The 21,326-nt window shown below is 48.5% G+C and overlaps 1 protein-coding gene and 1 pseudogene across 1 annotated transcript in view; one reads left to right on the forward strand and one right to left on the reverse strand.

Moving 5' to 3' along the window:
* SRCAP (Snf2-related CREBBP activator protein) overlaps positions 1–18,045 on the reverse strand; it is a 33,125-nt gene extending 15,080 nt beyond the window's left edge. Inside the window, exons 1-23 of the mRNA XM_006896521.1 lie at positions 17,992–18,045; positions 16,325–16,573; positions 13,995–14,180; positions 13,675–13,815; positions 12,994–13,225; positions 12,607–12,878; positions 11,891–11,984; positions 11,664–11,753; positions 11,168–11,362; positions 10,755–11,080; positions 10,476–10,653; positions 9,850–9,986; positions 9,474–9,643; positions 9,147–9,339; positions 5,689–5,825; positions 5,411–5,597; positions 4,886–5,055; positions 4,130–4,395; positions 3,678–3,971; positions 3,037–3,201; positions 2,592–2,777; positions 2,112–2,378; positions 345–1,789 (exon numbers count right to left, since the gene is read on the reverse strand). Coding sequence (XP_006896583.1) covers positions 345–1,789; positions 2,112–2,378; positions 2,592–2,777; positions 3,037–3,201; positions 3,678–3,971; positions 4,130–4,395; positions 4,886–5,055; positions 5,411–5,597; positions 5,689–5,825; positions 9,147–9,339; positions 9,474–9,643; positions 9,850–9,986; positions 10,476–10,653; positions 10,755–11,080; positions 11,168–11,362; positions 11,664–11,753; positions 11,891–11,984; positions 12,607–12,878; positions 12,994–13,225; positions 13,675–13,815; positions 13,995–14,180; positions 16,325–16,573; positions 17,992–18,045 — 5,634 coding nt within the window. The remainder of the gene's footprint in view (positions 1–344; positions 1,790–2,111; positions 2,379–2,591; positions 2,778–3,036; positions 3,202–3,677; positions 3,972–4,129; positions 4,396–4,885; positions 5,056–5,410; positions 5,598–5,688; positions 5,826–9,146; positions 9,340–9,473; positions 9,644–9,849; positions 9,987–10,475; positions 10,654–10,754; positions 11,081–11,167; positions 11,363–11,663; positions 11,754–11,890; positions 11,985–12,606; positions 12,879–12,993; positions 13,226–13,674; positions 13,816–13,994; positions 14,181–16,324; positions 16,574–17,991) is intronic.
* A 37-nt stretch (positions 18,046–18,082) lies between these two features.
* Positions 18,083–21,017, forward strand: LOC102855555 (annotated as a pseudogene).
* Positions 21,018–21,326: the final 309 nt, after the last annotated feature.

Here is a 21,326-nt window from a genome sequence, read left to right on the forward strand (position 1 = left end):
TGCTATGAGTCGCAAGAGACTTGACGGTACATAACAACAACGTTGATGATCATTTAGTGGGGAAATAAATGTCAGTGTTAATACCAAGACAGTGAAGCAAGAACAAATAAGTACCTGGTAACAAGTCTTGTGATTAGTAATTTGGAAAGAACATCAAGACCTGAATTACCCCAAAAAGGTAGAATATGGGAAGTGACTAGTCCTCTGTCATTGAAATACCCACTTCTCAAAAGCAGCCTTTGAAATTTACCAAAACAAAAATGACATTACATTGTTCCATTCACTCCATCCTACCCATCCCCCAACAAATTCAAACTCCTGCGTTGTGGGGGAGTTGAACTTACCAGATAGAAAGGGGAACGAGGTGGTGGTGGGGGCTGGCGTCGAGGCCGAGGGCCACTGAACGAGGTAGCAGTGGAGGGAGGACTGGGGGGGCCAGATCGCAATGTCAGTGTCTCAGGCTCATCCTTGAGAACAGGTAGCCGGGATACCACGGTGACAGGCAAGGGAGCAGAGCCAGATGCAGAAACCGCAAGGGAAGAGGGCTGGGAAGCTGGTGCCTGTCCTGAGGCTGCAGCTGGGCCCAGGGTGGGCACCGGAACCGGAGTAGGACTCAAGGTCAGTGTTTGTACTGAAGGTAGGCTCAGGAGTGAAGTAGATGATGCTGCTGGAGCCAAAGTCAGGGTATGAGCAGGGGATGGACCCATTGGAGAAGCAGGAGCCACAGGAGGTGCTGGGGTCAGAGACAGTGTCTGAGTGGGACCCAGTGGTGGCCCTGGTGCCAAAGAGTGTGTCTGAGCTGGAACCGGTACAAGGGATGCTGCTGGAGTCAATGATAACGTCTGAGCTGGAAAAGGCCCCTGTGGATTTCCTGTTCCCAAAGACAGTGTCTGAGATGGAGATGAGCCACCAAGGGGGGATGTTAAAGCTGGAGCTAGAGCCAGTGTCTGTGTAGAAGCCAGGCTCGGGAGAGGTGAAGGAACTGGGGCTGAGATCAGAGTCTGAGTTGATGACGGAGCCAACACAGGAGCTGGGGCTGGCACTAGTGAAGCTGAGGCTAGAGGGGTTCCTGGAGTAGAAGATGGTGCCAAAACTGGAAGTGGAGTCTGTGACGGAGCCAGGACTGGAAGAGGAGCCAGAGGAGGAGTTGGAGAAGAAGCCAGGATTGCCGTCTGCGGAGCCGCCATAGGAGCCAGAGAGGTGGGCAGAGCCTGAGATGTGGACGGTGCTGGAGCCAGAAGGGAAGCCTGAGCTGACGCTGGGTTTGGTGCTGCTGGAAAAGGACTGGCCAGAGCTGAAGCCGGCACCAGGACAGGTGAGCATGCCGGGGCGACAGCTGAATTCAACCCTGGAACATGTGAAGAGGTGGGAGCTAACAACAGAGGGTGACCAGGTGCCTGAGATGAGGACAGGGATGGAGTTGTGGCCAAACCAAGAGTCAAGGCTGATGCTGATGGGGAAGCCCCAGTTGGCACCAAAGAGGGAGGTCCAGGAACTGCTGAGACAACTGGAGCTAGTGCCGGAGTCACAGTGGTCAAGAGAGCCGAGCCCGGAGCCGAAATAGGTAAGGGGGCCGAGATGGGAATGGTGAGCGGAGCAGAGACAGGGGCAGGAAGTGTAGTAGACACAGAGATGGGGAGTGAAGATGAGACTGGGACCGTGGTGGATACAGGAGTACCAAGGGGAGAGGAGTTGGGAACGAGAACTGGAGAAGAAGCTGGGCCAGGGACTGAGGATGGCAGAGAGAGAGGAGAAGAGATGGTCAAAGGAGCAGCTCCGGGTGCAGAAACTGTGGAGAAAAGTGAAGAATTAGACCATGTCTCTTTCTACTACCCTGTCCCACACTTTCGTCTACCCACAAAAGCTCCAGCTGTTTCCCAAACCACCTTCACTCCAACCCAAAGGAGTTAAAACTAAACAGAATCTGCAAACTGGAACATTTCCCCTCCCTCCAAAGTTCTAATGGGACCCAGGCTGGTCAGTCCTGGGGACCAATGCATGTAAAAATCGTATGTTAGTAAAGAAAAGATCTGATAAGATTGACAAACACTCAGAGCCACCCCCACCTCCGTTCCTGACAAGAAATCTATGGCCTGAGCCACTGGACTCACCATTGACTTCGGGTGAAGGACTCTGGACCAATTTGAGGAGAGGCCTCACCAAAGTAGATGTAGGTATGGGAGACCGGGAAGGAGCCAGAGTAGGCGTAGGCAGCCGGCCAGGGGGTAACGTGGGGCGTGGTGTCAATACAGCTGGAAGTCCAGAGCTGGGAGGCCGGGGTGCTGGGGCTAACGGAGGAACAGGAGTCAGTCCATCCCGAGGAGCTTGTCTCACTACAATCTTCACCACGCCTGTATTATTCACCATGGTTGGTGGCACTGTAAGAGGAAGCTACATTGAGAGGAAGGTAGAAAACAAACAAAGAAACCCAAAAGATGGAAGAAGTCCAGGGCAAGGGAGGTTGGCAGACAGACAACAGTGGAATCAGAGGGAAGCAACACTGAAGGCGGCTGGACAGACAGTAGCCCAGGAAATGCCTGAGGTTGGACCAAGGCCAGCAAGGGGCTAAGTAGGAAGGCCAAGAGCCTCACCCTGGTTAGCAGCAAGCGGAAGGCTGAGACCAGTGGGGGCAGGGGTGGTGCTGGGGGTCGAAGAAGGCAGCACAGAGACAGGGGAAGGACCAGGGGTCGGGGCCACGGCCTGGATGAGGGCCACATGGGCAGGCTGGCTGATGAGGTGGTGCTGGCCCCCTGCTGACACCAGGTGCACCACATTCCCTGAGTTAAGGGGAAAGAGAAAGAGAGAGAAAAAGCAGCTATCAGCAGGGGGAGGGAGAGACAAAGGCAAGAGGAAACGGAATAAACAGAAAGGACCACTTCTCTAGAATGACTTCTCTTGACCAAAGCATCCCTCTGACCACCCAGCCCAAGCTGGTGAAAGGAAACACAAACGCTGACAGCTAAAAAGGAAGAGCCACAAATACAAAGGAGCAGGCAAAAGGGGAATAAGGCAGGACAGGGGGTGGGTTTTACCTACTTTGCAGCGGGCGGGGCTGCCCCACAGCAAGCTGGCGCACCTGGGCACCAGTCAAAGTCAGCTTGTTGCCCTGGATTTGGAAGGTGAGAGGTTTGCTTCCCCCCGCACTAGCCACTGGACGCTGTGCCAGCGAGGCCAACTGTCCGATGCTGACCACTTCACCTGCTGTAAACAGAGGAGTGCACTGTGCATGAGGCCCATTCTGCTCACCACCCCTTCCCTTCCCAGATCCTGATAAAGTACACACTTTGCTCTCCTCCAAAATCTCCAGCCCTCAGCACACAATTTACCATGTCCCAACAAATTCAGCTGCCACCGAAAGCCTTCGGTTCTTCATGTACTACCACTTCCAATCCTACTTAAAAAACTTTTTAATACTTTGTAGTGGCTAAACACCAGACAAACCCAGTTATCACCATTTTGTCTTATTATTATACTTATGACTGCTTACTCTCCCTCTTCCCCAGTAAATGATAAACCCCTTGAGGACTCCTACTTGATTATGAATTACCAATGTCTGGCAAAATGTTAGCTACCTAAAATTTGATACATCAATGTTCCTAAGCTTTTGTTCTCTAGCTCCATGTCACCTAAGCCTCCCTTCCATGTCAGGCTCCTGACTGCAGATATCAAGAACTTACAGGGCAGGCGAGCCTGCATATCAGGAGTCAAGATGAGGCGCTGTGGTGAGGGAGCTGGAACTGGCACTGCTGTGGTGGTGGCAGTAGCCGTAGTAGCAGCAGCACTGGTGGCGGCAGCAGCAGGAGGGGGGAAGGTGTAGCCTGGTGGCACTGTCAGGGGCTTCAAAAGACTGGACGAGCCTGGGGGTGGAGCTGGACTAAGGCGAACTGGAGCAGGTGGTGATGGCTTCAGGGACAGGGTTGGTGTGGGAGGCCGTGAAGTCCCACCTAAGACCCCCAAAGGGGATGGTAACACTATAAACACAAAGCAAACGCCCATCAGATACACTCTGCCTAGCAGCTTTCCTAGTTCCAGGAGAGTCCAACCTCCCTTCTGCCCACTGAACCTCAACTCAGCTTCTTAAAATCTCTTTCCTGAATGACCCCAGTATTCGAGCTCTGGTGAAACTCACCCTGGGGAAGAGGACCACTGTTTGATTGCAGTGAGGGCAACAGAACAGGGCCAGGGGGTCGGGATGATGGAGCAAGTGGGGGCCCATTGGTTGAGGCTGGCATCATCAGTGGTGCTGGCAGAACTGGGGAGACTGAGCCGGGGGTGAGCTGGGATGAGAGTTCAGGGCCTGAAGGGGGACGGACTGGGACAGGGCCCAGGGGTGCCCGTGGGTTGTTCACCACCACCACTGTTCGGCCTTCCTGCTTGGGCACTGGCTGCAGCATCCTATGAAAAAAAACACCAGAGGTGTAAGGACAGAGAAAGAAGGAGCAGGAAAGAAAATCAAGAAGGTGAGGGAGAAAAGACAGAAATTAGAAGAGAACTATGGGAAATGGAAATCATTCCAAAGGACAGGGAATGAGGATGAGTTGTTGTTATGTGCCACTGAGTCACTTGCCCTAAACCCTGCTCTATCCTGTGCCAATTTCACTGCCTCAGACACACCCATCCCGATTAGCCCAGTCACTCAATCAATCCACCTCATAGAGGGTCTTCCCCTTCTGTGCCCCAAAACAAAAGAGGTGGGGGGGGGGGGTGAAGGAGAGAGCAGTGATAGACAGAGGGCCAGAGCCTCCTCCCAGGGCCCTTAGTTATTCTCTTCTCCAAAGTCCTTTCATAGCAATTTGCACCTGCTCCACATCTAACCTCGCTTCTGGCTCTTTCCTTCCCAACTCAATTCCTTCCAGTAGCATAGCTTATTCCTCGGTCTTGGTACCTGTTAACCTTCATTTTCACTGGCTTGGGCCGGGGTGGGGGGTCCGGAGCAGTAGCCACCTCTAGCAGTACCCGGCGAGAGAGGCGGTGCCGGGGCAGAAAGGTGTCAGCTTCATATCGTGAGACGCGGCCCTCTAGGCCAATAAGGTCAAACCGACCCATATCTATCCGCTGTCAAAAGAAGGAACATAGATGCATCAGATCAAAACAAGCAGAGGAGGAAAAACAAAATATCTTTTATTACATGCCTACCAATAACCCCTCAACGCTTTCAAACTCATTAATTCAATAATTCAAAGCACACAAACTATTACAGAAATGGACCACATAACCAGTTTCCTAGGGCAAGAACCTAGGACCAGAGATTAAGAATTACCTTGCCCTGAATGGGATGGTTAGAAAAGGTGAAGCTAGGCAAATAGTGTTGAGGGTCAGAAGTGTGGAGGAGAGGAAGGATACAAAATGCTAGTACCTGGCCTAAAAAAAAATGATAAAAAGGCTGAGACTCTTGAGGACCTCTACCTACCTGGAGGGGGTGGACATCAGTGGCCCACAGCACCAGAGAAGCGGTGCTGAAGCAGATGCCAGGAGTGATGAAAGGGGAGGTAACAGGCCGAGGGTCAAACAAGTTTGGATGATTGCAGACTTTCCGGAGCTGCATAAGGATGTTGATGACGCTCATGAAATGACCTGTAGCTAGTGTTTCCTTAGTTCTAAAGAGGGAGGAAAAAGAAGCTGGTTATTTTGACAGTCACGTTCATTTTCTCTCTAATCCAAGGGTCCCATGCCTCAGCCACTCCTTACGTGGTCTGTGCCATGAAGTCATCATAGAGACAGCGTTGGCGCTTGGAAAGTCGACAGCGGATAACATGCTCATACTTTTTAGGCATCTGCTTCTCAACATCCACCTTAACTCGGCGTAGCAAAAAGGGCCGCAAAACCTGAAAGCAAATAGAGATGGCTGGGAGGGGAGAACTCAGCTGGCTCCAGCATGATGACTGGCTGGGGGCTGGCTCAGCTCATCAGCAAACAATTAAGTGGCCAGCCACCAATGATGCAAACATGAGTCAGGATCACGCACAGAAGAAAAAGGATAATAAGCGGTACATGGAAGCCCTGAGAGGAGAGCAACTAACTGTAGGAAAGGTGACTCAAACATTTCACAAAATAAAAGTATAGCGTAATAGAAAAGTCAACCTTGCAAGGAAGAACAAAAAATGTGGCAGTGAGGATATGAACAGGCACTTCACCGAAGACGACATTCAGATGGCTAACAAACACATGAAGAAATGCTCAAAATCCCTAGCCCTAAGAGAGATGCAAATTAAAACAACTATGAGATATCATTTCACCCCAGTCAAAATAGCAAAATTTAACAGAACAGCAAGCAACAAATGCTGGCGAGGTTGTGGAGAAACTGGAACCCTGATTCACTGTTGGTGGGAGTGTAAAATGGTGCAACCCCTGTGGAAAGTAGTATGGCGCTTTCTCAAAAAGTTGCAAATAGAGATACCATTTGACCCAGCAATTCCACTACTGGGAATATACCCTGAAGAGACCATAGCTGACATCCAAGCAGATATATGCACACCCATGTTTATTGCAGCTTTGTTCACAATAGCAAGGAGTTGGAAACAACCTAAGTGCCCATCAACAAACGAATGGCTAGAGAAGCTGTGGTATATTCACACAATGGAATACTATGCTGCATTAAAAAACAAGGAACTCATGCAATATTATTCAAAATGGTTGACTCTGGAGAACATTATGCTGAGTGAAATATCCCAGCCACAAAAGGACAAATATTACATGATGCCACTGTTGTAGAATGGGACTGTCCTTGGGGTTGGGGAGAGACTGAGTAAGATGGGTTCAATAATGTATACTGCGCTGAAACAGAGGAGGGAGAGAACCGTTTAAAAGAGAGATGTAACTGGGTATTTCTGTCATCACAGGAGACTAGAGCGAGGGCTGCATGGTGGAGGGGACCTGGGGGAGGGTTTGTAAAACAATGAAAGAATCTTTTCTTTTACTTTTCCATAATTTTTGGACTCATGTACTTATAACTTGTTAGTCAAATTTGTGTCTTCTAGGTTGCAACACCCCCATGATACATCTTGAAGGATATGTACATGTACAGCCAAGCACAATCAATAAGAGTGCATCTGAATTCCAAAATCAATCTCCATAATAGTCTATGTGTTTCCTACTGCCAAAGGGGCCCTTTAGAGTAGTGAGAGAAGATCTCCACCCTGAAACCCACAGCGTCCCTTTTCAGCAGGAAGTAGCTAAGAGAATACGCCATCCCCTTTTCCTTATGACTCAGGGTGAAGTCTCTCTCAGGGAGGAGTGATAGGGAATGGCAAAGGATACACTGACAAAGAAGATTAATCAGAACTGGCTTTGACAAGCACTGTGGCATTGGGACAAGAACAAACTGGGAGGAGGGTAGAGAGAATAGTGCAACAATGAATGAGTGGAAGCCCAAAATCTCTGTAAATGTTTATGAAAATTAATAAAATATAATTACAGAAAAAAAAAATGTGGCAGTGAAAATTAAAAATTATGTGTTAGCATAGTCTTTAAGTTGACCCATCAAGTGAAGACAGGTTTAAAGTGAAAAGAGTTAAGGAAGACTCTCTGGTTTACCCAAATGATTCTGAAACTAACCAAGATAGAATAAAATATGTGATAGGCCAGAGATGTTTGGCTTATAACAGTGTATGTCCAAAAGGTTCAAAAATCAAGTCAGAAATTTATGATACAGGCTGGGTGGTAAGAAAGTAATTGCACTTCCCTGCAGAAAAAAACTCCCAAAAACCAAAATATAAAAAATACCAAACCCCAAACAAAAAGTAATTGCTTTAATAATACAAATTCATCATCACATGGAAAACAACCCTTAGCACTGAGCAGTGTAAGATCTGTAGAACAGAATAACAATAAAAAAAAAAATAAACGAGAATCCCAAAAGCTGCCAATTAAAAGCTGTGTAGAGACCACCACAGAGGAAGCGATCATGTGTGTACATGTACAACACCTCCCCCTGCAAAAAGTGACAGGAAGAACACCAATGGAAAGAGAAGTGAAGCTTATCACCCGTGCTCTCCTCAGAGAAGAGAAGGGACAAAAACATCAACAGTGGCAAACAACAAACACTGGCGAGGTTGTGGAGAAATTGGAACCCTTATTCACTGTTGGTGGGAATGTAAAATGGTGCAACCACTATAGAAGGCTGTATGGCACTTTCTCAAAAAGTTGCAAATAGAAATACCATTTGAACCCGCAATTCCATTACTGGGAATATACCCTAAAGAAACCGTAACTGCCACCCAGGCAGATATATGCAAACCCATGTTTACTGTGGCTTTGTTCACAATAGCAGAGTTGGAAACAACCTATGTGCCCATCAACAAAAGAATGGATAAAGCAGCTCTGGTATGTTCACACAATGGAATACTACGCTGCACAGAAAAAGAAGGAACTCATGCAATATTACTCAAAATGGGTGGCCTTGGAGGACATTATGCTGAGATTCGAGAAAAACTGGATAAATTATGTATACTGCATTGAAATAGATGAGGGAAGTGTTTGAAAGCGATATATGATTAGGTATTATGGTTATGACAAGAGTCCAGAATGAAAGTTACGTAGTGGAGTGTACTCGGGGCAGGGGGAAGGGGGAGGATTCTAAACCAATGAAATAATTTTTCTTTCACGTTTCAAAGAGAAGTGAAAACTGGGGGGAGGGGTGGGCAGGGAGAAAAATGTAATGATTGTATGGAAATCCAAAATCTCTGTAAACGTTCATTAAAATTAATGATAAAAAAATCATCAGAGTAAAAAACACAACAAAACATCAACACTGGAGAAAACAAGCAGTGTGAGGACCAAGAGAGGTCACTCAATGTAGAAATCAGTGAAGTGCCTGAAGACTCCAGCTTGACAAGAGAGTAGCTCAGCATCCCTCCCCACAACGGCATTCTGGATATTGTCCTTCCAGCATCCTGGACAGCACTAATATGGATGAAACTGACAGCAGCATTTCAAAAGATTAGAAGGGAAAACTTAAGAGATGGTGAGTTTATGTTAAGAGGAGGACAATTCAGAAAAGGAAAGCAAGAGAGGAGTACAACTCAAGAAATACAATCAATGTTAGTAACTTGTATGTGTACAAGTTGTTACTTCATGTTCTGCTCTGCATGTTTCCAATAATACCAAGATTTTTCTAAGTTTCCTGGACAAATTGTTACGGGCCTTACCTTGTGGAGGCGTTTGACTAGCCCTTCATTATACTCTTGGCTGCCCTCAATCATGCCCGTTAAAGGATTAGAGAACCACTCCTTGAACTCGCGGTGAGACTGGAAGACATGAGGCATCAAAAAGTGCATCAAGGACCAAAGCTCCATGAGGCTGTTCTGCAAGGGTGTCCCTGTCAAGAGCAGGCGTCTCTGGCTGCAAAAAAACAATGGTGAATTAGAGCAAAGATGGTTCACTAGGTCCAACCTTCCTGGCATCCCTGATACTCAATTCAGGCTGCCTATCCTCCAGGTCAAGTCAATGCCCACAAATCCCATCTCTATCTCCACCTGTTGAAATTAAGCAGTGACTGCCAGCGTTGTGACTTGAAGTTCTTGATGTTCTGAGCCTCATCTAGAATGAGATAGCGCCAGTTCTTGCGGCGGAAGGCCTGGTGGTCCTGCAGCACCAGCTTGTAAGATGTAATACACACATGGAAGGCGTTGGGCTTGGTCCAGCCCTGAGGGAACAAAGAAAAAGGAACAGTGGAGTAAAAAGAAAAATGGACAAAGGGAAGAGATAACGAGCTCCTCAAAGCACAGAAATCAGGTAAAGAGAAAGGCTCTGGAAAATAAAGCAATAGAACAGAACAGAAAGAGACTCATCTAATGGCCTGAACAGCAAAGGAGTGATTAGCAGAGAAAGTAACCACGTGGTGACTCAAACCTGCCGCTTGAGCTTCCTCTCCTTCTGGGCTCCATAGTAGGTGAGGATTTTAAAGCTGGGGCACCACCGTTTCAGCTCCATCTCCCAGTTCAACATCACACTGGTGGGAACAATGATCAAGTGGGGACCCCAGTTACCTGTTTCACACATACATAAAAATAAAAAAGGAGAAATAGTAAGGAAACAAAGATTGTGATTCTGATTCAAGTATAGTAACCTTGACCACTCTGCTCTTCTATTGCCCCTTCCTAAGAAAGCGAGTGGAGCTACAGTCCACAGGAAGCAGCACTATCAGCCTAAAGGCTACGCCTCTCTGGTAGTCTGAATCCACTAGCAGTTCCATGGGACAATCTCCTCCCATGTGGTTCCCCCCCACCCCCATGTGATTTATAACCTCCAAAAACCCTCTGAAGGCTCAGTTTTGAGTCCATTCTGACTCACCGGCATAAGAAATCTAGCATCTATATTAATTTCTGTATCTAGTTAACTAAGTGCATCAGTTAATCTGCTATGCCAGCCAGAAGCGAGATAGCAAGTAGCTCACCATCTTGCTGCTATAGTCACCACTGAACAATCTCCCAAATATTAGCCAAGGGTGCTCATGAGCAAAGGCCCTGCTAGGCTACCTTTTTCACAGGCCAAGTGTGCAAGCAGGGAGATGGTCTGGATTGTCTTGCCCAGCCCCATCTCATCAGCAAGAATGCCATTTAGTTTCTTCTCATACATAGTAACCAGCCAGTCCAGTCCAATGTGTTGGTACTCCCGGAGATGGCCCCGTAGCAGCAAGGGAATAGGGGTCTTCACCTGGTAGGAAGGAAAGAGGTCTCATGATGGAACTGCAGCAACTGCCATTACCAGACAGGAAAGTTTAGATTAAAGAAAGCAGAAATTGGGTCTAAAGATACCTGGGTGGTGGCCAAAGTGTAACCCTTGGGCTGGAGACTTTCTGCAGCTGCAGCAATGTCAGTAATTTCCTTTTTAGGGCCTAGAGTGGTGGTGGGCCCTGGGGTAGGAGGCCCGCTGCCCCCATCTGCCTCACTCTGCTCTTCATCTCGAGCAAGCAGGTACTCCACCCCAAAGTCGTCGTCATCTTCGTCCTCATCTGCTTGGCTCTGTGATTGGGCTTCATCAGAATCCTCAGACTCTGATTCCTCAGACTCTGAACTACCACTTGTTTCTTCCTCTTCTGAATGCTCCTCGTCTTCATCCTCGCTCTGCTCCTCAGCAGAGTCTAAAGCGTTGAGACCAAGGTTTACAGTTCACCTTCCCTTTCTCCAATGGCTGCCCTCCCCAGCTTTAGGCTCACAACCACATTCACCTGACTGACTGCTACTGTCCTCCTGAGGAGCCTCTTCAGCTTCTGTACCTTCCTCTGGTTCACTATCAGAGCTGTTCGCCTCAACCTCCTCTTCTTCCTCCTCCTCCTCCTCACTGCTCTCAGAGCCTGGGGCTGAGTTATCAGAGGCATAGGCCCCTGCATACTGCTGCAATAGTTCCTCCATAGACAGTTCCCCTGGAGAAGAAATCAAAGATTAAAAACTTCAGTCGCTTCAAGGGAAAAGGGCTAAAAATGGTCAGATTAACTTCATCTCTGCAGACACTAAACTTGATCTAAGTCTGATAGTAGGCAAAAGAGCTTACTTCCACAGTTCCAGCTATCAAAATCAAGGCCTACACCCTGAGCTAGATCTGTCGATGGTGCTGCCTATCCTTGGGAGAAACCTTATCAACCCAATGATCCACCATTGCCAAGAGTGTCATTCGTGTCTACATCCTTAGCGCTGTACAGAATAAGTAGTAAAATTTTTAGTCACCTTCTCGAGCCAACTCGCTCAGCTCCATGGCATGATCTACTTCCCCTTCTAACTGCTCCTCAGCTGCGATGGTGTCTTCTTCATCCTCCGCTAGGTAAGAGAATAAAGGTGTATTAGCAGGGATAGAGTACAGATCACAGTTCAAGTAAAAGAAGCGAGACAATCTTAAAGTTAGGGCCAGATAATTTAAGAGTCAAGGACAACAGGATGAAGTGAACTCGTCTGACCTTCATCCTCATTAGCAGTAAATTCGTCATCATCTTCATCAGGATGCCAAGGTTGGCTGTTGTGCTTTGTGATAGAAGAGGGTGGTGGGGTACCCTATATGGCAAAAGATGGAAAGGGCCTAAAGTGAAAATACCAATAAAAGGCACAAATGTAGAATAAAATGCCAGAGAACTGTCTGTTCCATTGAGTGACAGCTGCCACTGGCAGAGTCCCAGGGCATGGATGCAATCAAAGGTTTTCTCTCAGCACCAGCTACCAAATCCTGGTCCCACAGTCTGGGAGAGGACCTGTGAAAGTGCTAGATACCAAAACAACACCCAATACCCTCCCCATTATGTCAGACCTAAGCAGAGAAACAAAGAGCTGATGCCCAGAAGACTTTATGGTCACCAGCCACTCTCCCTACCTGGTTAAGTCAGTAAGGAAGTAAGATTACTCCCCTTTCACAGAAGTGGCAAAAAACAGGCCAGAAAAATCAACACGTCAATCTGAAAGCACGTAGTACATTCTGTTTTCAGTTATCAGAACCTGCCTATCTAGGACCATAACTGATCTCAAACACAGACTCTTCTGTACCAATTTCCAAACAGGAATCGAATCTCCTTAATCAGAGAGGGTTCCTGAAGACCACAAACCAAACTCATAGGCCAGGAGTCAGACCCTGAAGCGCTCCCTCTGCTCCCACGGAGTCTTCCACTGCCCCTACTGCCAGTACCTTCGACACCTGAGCGGGCTCTTCACCACCTTCTTCAGGCTCATCTCGAGTGTCACTATCATGAGATGAAGGAGTTTGCGAAGGGCTGGAAGGCCCTCCTAGCAGCTGAGGGGGCAGGGAACGAAGCAATTCTTCTAGTGGCAACTCTCCCTCACGTCGAAGCAACTCAATCTCACGCCTTTGGGTCTCTGCGTCATTGCCTTCCTGTTGTTCTTCAACCTCAATCGTCTCTTCATCATCCTCTTCCTCCTCTTGGGGTTGGAAGTCCCCATCTATAGCACGAGAATAAGGTCACAAAGTCCACGGGGCCCTGCAAGCCACAGGGTGGGTTTTCAGCTCCGGAAAGGGTATATGGGAAAGAATAACAGGGCCAAAAGGGATACACACCTTCATCATCCAGCCGAGAAGCAGGCGGTGGAGGACTAGAGGCTGCGGAGCCAGTGTGAGAAGAGCCAAGGCAGGGAGAGGAGCCAGCTTTGCTGGAGGCTAATGGCTGGTTGAGGCTCTGTGACAAAAGGTCTGAATACTTTTCTGTTTGTCCTACAATGAAGTCCAGATGCAGATCCAGAGCTTTTTTGCGCTTTTCTTCAAGCCGAGATTGTTGCTTGAATTGCACCACCTACCCCAAACAAAAAATAAAAAGAGTCCAACATAACCATTTAATGTATGTAATGGGACTACTAGGAGAACAAACAGGTTTGTCCTGGAGAGGGTGAAGCTGGAATGCTCCTTGGAGCCAAGGATTCCGAAGCTTCATCTGACATACTTTGTGCATATTACAAGGAGTGACTGGTCCTTGGAGAAGGACATCATGTTTGGAAGAGTGGAGGGGATGGCGCAGGAGAGGAAGACCCTCAATGAGACGGATCGATTCTGTGATTGGAGCAGTGGGAATGAGTGTATTTGAGACGGCGAGGTTGGCACAGAATAGAACGGCTTTTAGGGTTTTTGTACGTAGGGTTGCTATGAGTTCTCAAGCAACTCGATGGCACATAACAATAACAAATGTTGTGAATTAGGTCCCCTCAAAATAGATGCAGTAAAGCCTAACCGTGACTGTCTGCCTACCTTCTCCACATTGCTCCAGAACTGCCGCACATCCTTGGCCATTGTGGAAGCAATTCGGCGCAGCTTGGCCTGCTCCTCCCTCCGGGCCCGCTCTTCTTTCTGCCGCTGTTCTTCATGGTGCCGGATCACCATGCGCACCACCTATGGGAACAAGGACCCAAGGCAAATACTCACAGGCCAGAACCCTCTCAGCCTACGGCAAAGAATATAATCAAGGCCAAGAAACCCAGGCAGAGCCTCCTGAGATTGATGAGGACTCTACACAACTCTCTTTGCTTTCAGCCAACCAACCAACCACAGATACAACACTGAACACATACCTTACGGGCTACTCCTCGTTTCCATCGGCGCTCCTGAGCAAAGTCGGCAGAGAGCCACTGCATTTCCTCACACAGATAGTCCCAGTGGCCTTTGGGGCGAGGAGGCTCTGGCACCTTGGGCAGCCTCTTTAATGACCAGAAACCTTCCTTCCGGAGCTCAGCAATCCGCGTCTCAATCTCAGCCTCCTAGGGGGAAAGACCAGGTTGATGAAGAGTTCCAGACATGCTCTCCACCTTACAGAGGCATTACTAGGTGGTGACTACGTCTAGGCAATGATCTGACCGTTTTATGATTATCGTAAGTGGTTAGTCCTCATACTAATCCTATAAGCAGGTAAGGTGCTCTCTCCACATGATGAAAACGGTATCAGAAAAATAACTTCCTCAAGATTAGTTAGGAAATTATAAAAACTAGTAATCTAAAATAGGTCTCATGACCCCAGCCATCTATTTAATGTTCAGTTCTCTCACACAACTTGTATTTCCTTGGGAGGCATCAGAAAAGTGGAAAACATATTCCCAGAACATCCTACAGCAGGGGCTTCCTTCTCAACCTGAGCACTAGATCCATTACTAGCACACTAGTGGCGTGGAGTTTATCTATGCTCTAATAAGCACAGCAAAATGCTATGACACCCAGGTTAACTCACAGATCTACTTTTTAAAACGCTGTTTCCACCAAAATATAATTTATTATTTGGAAACACTAAAAAAGCTATACACAAAAAGGTTAGTAGTTACAAGCACTAATGAATAACTAACAATGAACATTTATCAGTCTCTACTTTGATAGAGAGATCAGCTGGCCCAGTGGACAGAAAAGCGATACTACCAAGCCAGCGGCCCTCGGACCTGTCTTTCATTGTTTTTGTTCAGACATTCCTCTAGGTCGCATAGCCTTGGTGTACAAGTTGCCGTACAGCGGTCACTTTTGGTTGCTGTGAGGCTGAACACTGTGACACTGATGTGTCAAATGCGTTAATGGCTGGCTACCCAATGCGGACAGAGTGTGGGGTGGGGTTCCCGATTAAAACAAGCTTGGAAGGAGGAGTGGCATCCACTTCCATAACAGCTTGCCTGCAGAAACCCTATGAACCTAGAGAGAGGATGAAAGGCACCCAAGCATCGAGGACTCTCCTTCATAGGGTCACTATGAGTTGCCTGTGACTCGACGGCACTGAACAACAACTTTGATTATAGACGTCCTGGGTGAAGTAAATGCTTACGCACTCGACTCCTATCAAAAAAAAAAAGGTCAGCAGCTCGAACTCACCCACGTGAAGCTCAAGAAGGCAGGTCAGGCAGTTTGCTGCAGAAGTAAAAATCTTAAAATTCCTATGAAGCAGTTCTATTCTACACATACGGGGTAACCCCAAATTGGAACCAACTGGAGGCCAGCTAATAAAAATCTGTTACTTTAATAAAATATGTAAAAAGAAACCATTTATTTTTTTTTTAACAGAGAAGAGTTAAAGACGCAAGAAAACTGCTGAGGTTCTTTTCATTATTCCTGTCGTCTTCTGAGAAAGCAAAGTCAAAGGAAATGACACAGAAGAAAAGAGACAAGATGGGACTACACTAGTTAGTATTTACTCTGAGTGTCGAGTGTCCAGCAGAATCACGAAAGGTTTGTTAAAACACTGTTGGACCACACCTCCAAGACTCTCTAAATCCATGACGGGAACCCTCAACCTCTCAGTAAAACTCCGCCTTTCTATCAAGTTCCAGAGCTGCAGGACCAAGGACCAAGCACACCCAGTGTTATATAACAGAGAAACCCGTAAATCCCTGAACACTCATAGTTTACAAGGCATTTTCACCTGCGTGTCCTCCCCTTCAACTTCAACTCGAACAGTATACAAACTATGACAACCATTCCCATTTCATAAAAAGTCTTAGCCAAGCAAGATTTACAGCCTTGGACACCTTACAGAATATAACCATGAATTAAAAGGACATGAGAGGTGAGCTCTGGGGGCCTAGTGGCAAGAAGCTGCACTGTAATCCCAGAGATGTGAGGTTCGAATCCACCAGATGCTCTGCTGAAGAAGGAGGTACAATCTCCTCCTGTACCAGTCAGCTCTGATTTGACGGTACATACATTAAAAAAAAGTAACAAAAATTAAAAGAGGACATGAGGGCAGTGGGTATGGTTCTGCGTTTCATTTTATAGAAAATGAGACTCAAGTTCAAATAATAATTAGCTCAAGATTATACAAGATTGTGAACAAACTATGTCCCAAATGTATTACAAAAAAAGGAAATATGTAAAATATCCACAGAAAAGCAAGTTCAGGAAAGGTCCCAACACAGGCCCTCACAAAACGTACATGCTTGGCCTGCTCTGCAATTTCAGCATGGCTCTTTTCCCACTTTGGGCCCTTGTTAGCCAGGTCAGCAGATTGGGGTAAGCTGAGGCCCTCCAGGGACACGGGGGCACCATCTGGAGGGCCTGGAGGTCCATCCAAAGAATCTTGAGCTAGGTGCTGAGGGGAGATGCCACCTGCCCCACTAGAGGCTGGGGAACTGGATGAGGCAGGGGACACAGGATTGCTGCCTGTCATGCCGTCCGACACCATCTAGAAGAGGAGAAAGAAATGCTTAGCATTGTACTAGCAGTTTTAAGTACGTTATTTCATCTTCACATAACCCCAACTCCTCAGTAAGTTATCAATCTCATGCAAACTGAGATATGGGGTAAATAGGGTTAATAATAGCTACTTAAGGGAGCAGAGTCAAATTATAGAAAATCTTCAGATTTCCCCAAGTCCCAAATGAACAACTACTATACCTTTAAATTTTAATACCCCTTTCAGGACCTCAGAACTCTTGGTGACACAGCGCCTGATCTATCAGGCTGCTAAGCAGAAGCCGGTGGCCTCAACCTACCAGCCGCTCCACAAGAACAAGATGGGCAGCATCTCTCTATAACTGACAGCCTTGGAAACCCAATGAAGGGGCACTATGAGTTGGAAAAGACTAAATGGCAGTGGATTTGGAGCTTTTCCAGAACCGGAATGATTTCCCTCATTTAAAGAATTCTGTCGTCCCCCCCCTTTTCACAGCAGAATGGTAGATTCATTCATGCAGTAAATTTGAGCTACCACCAAAATCAGGAGTCCCCAGGTAGTACTCACAGTTAGAATACTCAAATGCTAATAGAAAAGTTGAGTTGGAGATTATTCCACCCATCCACCCCACCAATAAATTACTAGTATTTTCTTGGGAGAAAAAAAAAAAAGAAAGAAAAGTTAGAGATTAAAAGGTGCCAGTGGAAAAACACTTTCCAGGGAACCAGCCACTGAAAACCCTTGGAGCAGTTTTGCTAACTCACCTAGGGCTGCTGTTAGTATAAGCATCAACTCAAAGGCAACTAGCTTTTACCACCAAGACCATCTTCACTTTCAACACCCATCCTAGTACTCCCCTATAAAGGAGAGACACTCCCTCTGCTAACCAGTCATACTTCACTTTATAAACTAAAAAGAATTATAACCAAAGTCCTCTTAAAACAAAGATACCAAGGAATTCACAACATCTGTATCAACCTCATAGTGCACCTCTAAGATTACTACTGCAACTAAGTAACAAATGTCTATACAGTCAATAAACTTGAGCAAAGCTTTTTCCTACTCTACATTCTTCTTTGGTAGGAGAAAACTGCAATAGTACACACTATCCATAAAACTTACACTGTTGCAATCAGCAAAGTATTAACACTTTCCAAAGATAGTCATAAGCATGCTGCCTCAACCTCTACTTCTCTATGACCAACTCAATTATTTTAGGGAAGTGAAGGGTTTCCACACACACTCTTACAGGTCAACCTGATACTAATACCTAGACACCTTCACATATTACCACCCAGTCCATCAAACATAAAACATTCAACTACCTAGGTAACAAATCAAAGAAATGTGCCTAGCACGTGTTAAGATTTCTGCTGTCCCAAAGTCACCAGTCCAAAAAGCAGAGAGAACCATCTCTCCCAACATGCCTGTGTCTGCAGGATTGGGAGCTGAGGGTGAGCAGGGGAGGGGCTGCTCTGCATGGTCCCACTCTCAGGCTCCTCGTTGGATGCCTGAAGAATGACTGGGTCGTCACCACTGCTGCTGGCCGAGGGGCTGGCGTCCGGCTGCAGGGCATGCTGGGAGCTGGCCTCATTCTGGGCCACCGGCCACCGGGACCCGCCTTCCAGGGCCCGGGGCCCACCAGGGCGTCCCAGCCTCCGCTCAGGTCCACTAGTTTCTGGAGCACCTGTAAAGAAGAATGAATTAAACAGATTAAATAAAGAAAACCCCAAGGGTATTAAAAAAACCAACAACAAAAAAAACCTTGTTTCCTACACATTTACTATGGGTTTGATACCTTATTAAACACTTTTCTTATGCTACGATTTTCACACAACTCCCTTATAAACCAGGTATTTTTTTATTCACAAATATTTATTTCATTCTCAATATATGTTTACCATTCACTTGGAGAGTAGACCTGGCAATCTAATTCCACAAAGACTACAGCCTCAGAAGTCACATAGGACAATTCTCCTCTGCCCTATAGATTTCACTGAGTCAGAATTAGTTTCAAAGCACTTGACACACCCATTAACACTTTGATAGTATCACAGAGAAAAGATCCCAGAACTAAATGGAGCTTACACAAACAAAAAGATCTCAATCCTGAAACAACATATCACTTACAAAAGATCACACAGTAGGGAAATAATGGACTTAACTAGGCAGTCTGATGCCAAAATCCGTTACTCTCCTTAGTAGAAAACCAGGGTGACCACATCTTCCTCTAGCCAAAGCCTCAAGAGAAATAATAATACTCAAATTATCACCTTATACCTCCCGAGCAAGAATCTGGAAGTATGGACCTTTAAGCTCTCCATTCATTATCTCAGCCATTTCATTCATCAGCATCAGCACACACCCAAAGTATCTGGAGCTTAACTCTCACCTGTGTGAGCTGAGACCACACTCCCTGTAAAAGTCTGAACTTCCACGGTGCTGCCGTACTGAGGGGAATCACGTCTGAAAGAAATACAAGGGAAAGGGGACAGTCAGGAGGTAGGAATCCCCACCTGTCAATCTCTATCAAAGCCTTTATTTCAGGTTTTGGGGAGTTCTGAATCTGTTCAGAAGCTTAAAAGAGAACTCCTGTGGTGGGGAAAGATCACATGCGGGGGGAGGGGGGGGAAGCAACTCAGGTTTTTGAAAACCGACTCCCCTAAAGTGGATCTAGCAGCTGCAAAGAAGGTAAAAGTGGCGCGCGCGCGCACACACGTTTCAAAAGCGTTAAGGCTTAAAGCTTCCAATCACTGAGAGTCAGAAACAAGGCAAAAAATTAAAACGGCGTGTCTACAAGTTTAATCCAAGTGATGAAACACGACAGCGTGCTCTCCTTTCCAGGGAAGTCAGGAGCAGGAGTGGAATGATGCATCCGTCCTGCCTCCCTGGAGGCCTGCACCTGCGCCAGGGCTCCTCTGCTATCACAGTCCCTGCGTAAAGCAGGGGACCCCAGACGGGTGGGCAGGAGTGCGGACGGCCGCAGTGCCAAGAGCCACGGAGCGGAAACGAGGAGCGTTAACGCACACAAGGCCCGGAAGTGTTCGCCCCGGTGTTTAAGGAAATCTCTCGGCCAGGTGCTGCCTTGAATCCACTGCCTCATTCACAGGAGTCCCAGGACCTCAGCGTCGCTCTCAGAGGCCCAGAAACTTCAACTCCCGACCCCAGCCTTCCAGCCTCCCGAGCCGGCTGCCCCGCAGTGACCCCTGACCTCCGCCCTCGGGGCCCGCTGACCCTAAGTCAGCCCGCCCCCTCCTGGATTCCCACCCCACCCAGCGAGCGGCGGCCGGGGGGGAGGGGCGTGCGCGCCTGGAGGCGGAGCGAGCCGGCTGCGCGCACCACCGAAGGGCTCCCGCCAGAACCCGAACCCACGCACGCGAGGGTCGCAGGGCAGGGAAAGGCGCGCATCCCAGCCCGCCTGCGGCCGCCCCCACCAAGCTGCAAAAGGCGGAGCAAAGGGAGGATGCGGGGCCAGCAGATCTGGGGGCCCCGAACTGGCTCCGGGGGCGCGCGCGCCCCCGACTCTCCCCAAGACCACCCCCTCCCCGCCTCGTCCCGCGCGCCCCTGACGTGGGGGAGGGTTGGGGTTAGTGGGCGGGCAGGTGCGCACCTGGGTCCGTCCTCTCAGAGCTCGCTCCCTCGCTCGGGCACGCGTGCGCAGAAAGGCGGGAGGGGAGAGGAGTCGCGCTGGGGCGCAGCGACGACCGGCCCGGCCCTGCTCAGTCTGTCTATAGGCGCGCGCCGACAGCTTGCACACCGGCCCCGGGGCCCCGGCCTTGGGTGCGCGCGCAGCACCCCGGGAAGGTGGGAGGGGAGGCGGCGGCGAAAAGATGCGCGCGCAGTCACCCGTCAGGGGAGGGGGAAAGGAGGGCGTCCGCCATCTTGTCTCCCTCTCCTTACCTGCGTCCTCGGGGGCGTGCACACCACCCCCCTCCCAAAGAGGAGGGGGGAGAGCCCCCTCTTGGCCGCTCCTTTCACGGCCTTTAAATTCCCTGGGGGCCGAGGTTCCTGCCACCGCCTGCCCGCCACCGCCCCCTCTCACGGCACTGAGATACGTGCGGTGGGTGGGGAAAAGGAGAAACACTACTCTCAGCAAACCGCCGCCGCCACTCCCGAGGCCTCACCAAAATGGCCGCCGCTGTCTCGGCCGCCACCGCTACCACCACCGCCACAGCTCTCTATCGCTACCGCCTGCGCGGCCCGTCCTCTCGCGAGACACGGCAGCTTGCGGCGGGGGTGGGGGAGAGGCCCGCGTGCTGGAGGAGGGCGCCGCCCGACGCGCACTGCCTGCTGGGAGTTGTAGTTCGCTCGGAGGCTCCGCACTTGTCCTGTAACTGTCTTTACACCCACTCACCGCGCAAGGTACATTTGGGACTGCAGCGCCGCTGGCACACCAGGCCGCTTCTCTTTTGTTTTTCCCCTCTATTTTTTTTCCAACTAGATCACCTGGTGAGCTGACGTGATTTGTCAGGTACCTTAATTAGGTTAGAGGCTCGGGTGACCTTAGTGGGTTAGGTGTGTTGGGCTGCTTATTGAAAGACTAACAGCTCAAACCTGCTTTCAGCGCTGCTGGAGATAGGAGATAGCTAAGACAATCTCCTTTGGTTAATATTTACAGTCTTGGAAAAACGATATAGGCTCGTGATAAATTGGATTCGACTCTGCAGCGAGTTTGGCTTTCAGCTAGTTCGCAGTGGAGGCCGGACCTCCGATTGTTGTGGCAGCCCACCTTGCTAGCGCCGCTTCCTTTTAACTGACCTTA

The sequence above is a fragment of the Elephantulus edwardii genome, unplaced genomic scaffold, assembly GCF_000299155.1.
Source record: "Elephantulus edwardii isolate Elephantulus edwardi_28Jun2011 unplaced genomic scaffold, EleEdw1.0 scaffold00186, whole genome shotgun sequence".
Classification (NCBI taxonomy): Eukaryota; Metazoa; Chordata; class Mammalia; order Macroscelidea; family Macroscelididae; genus Elephantulus; species Elephantulus edwardii.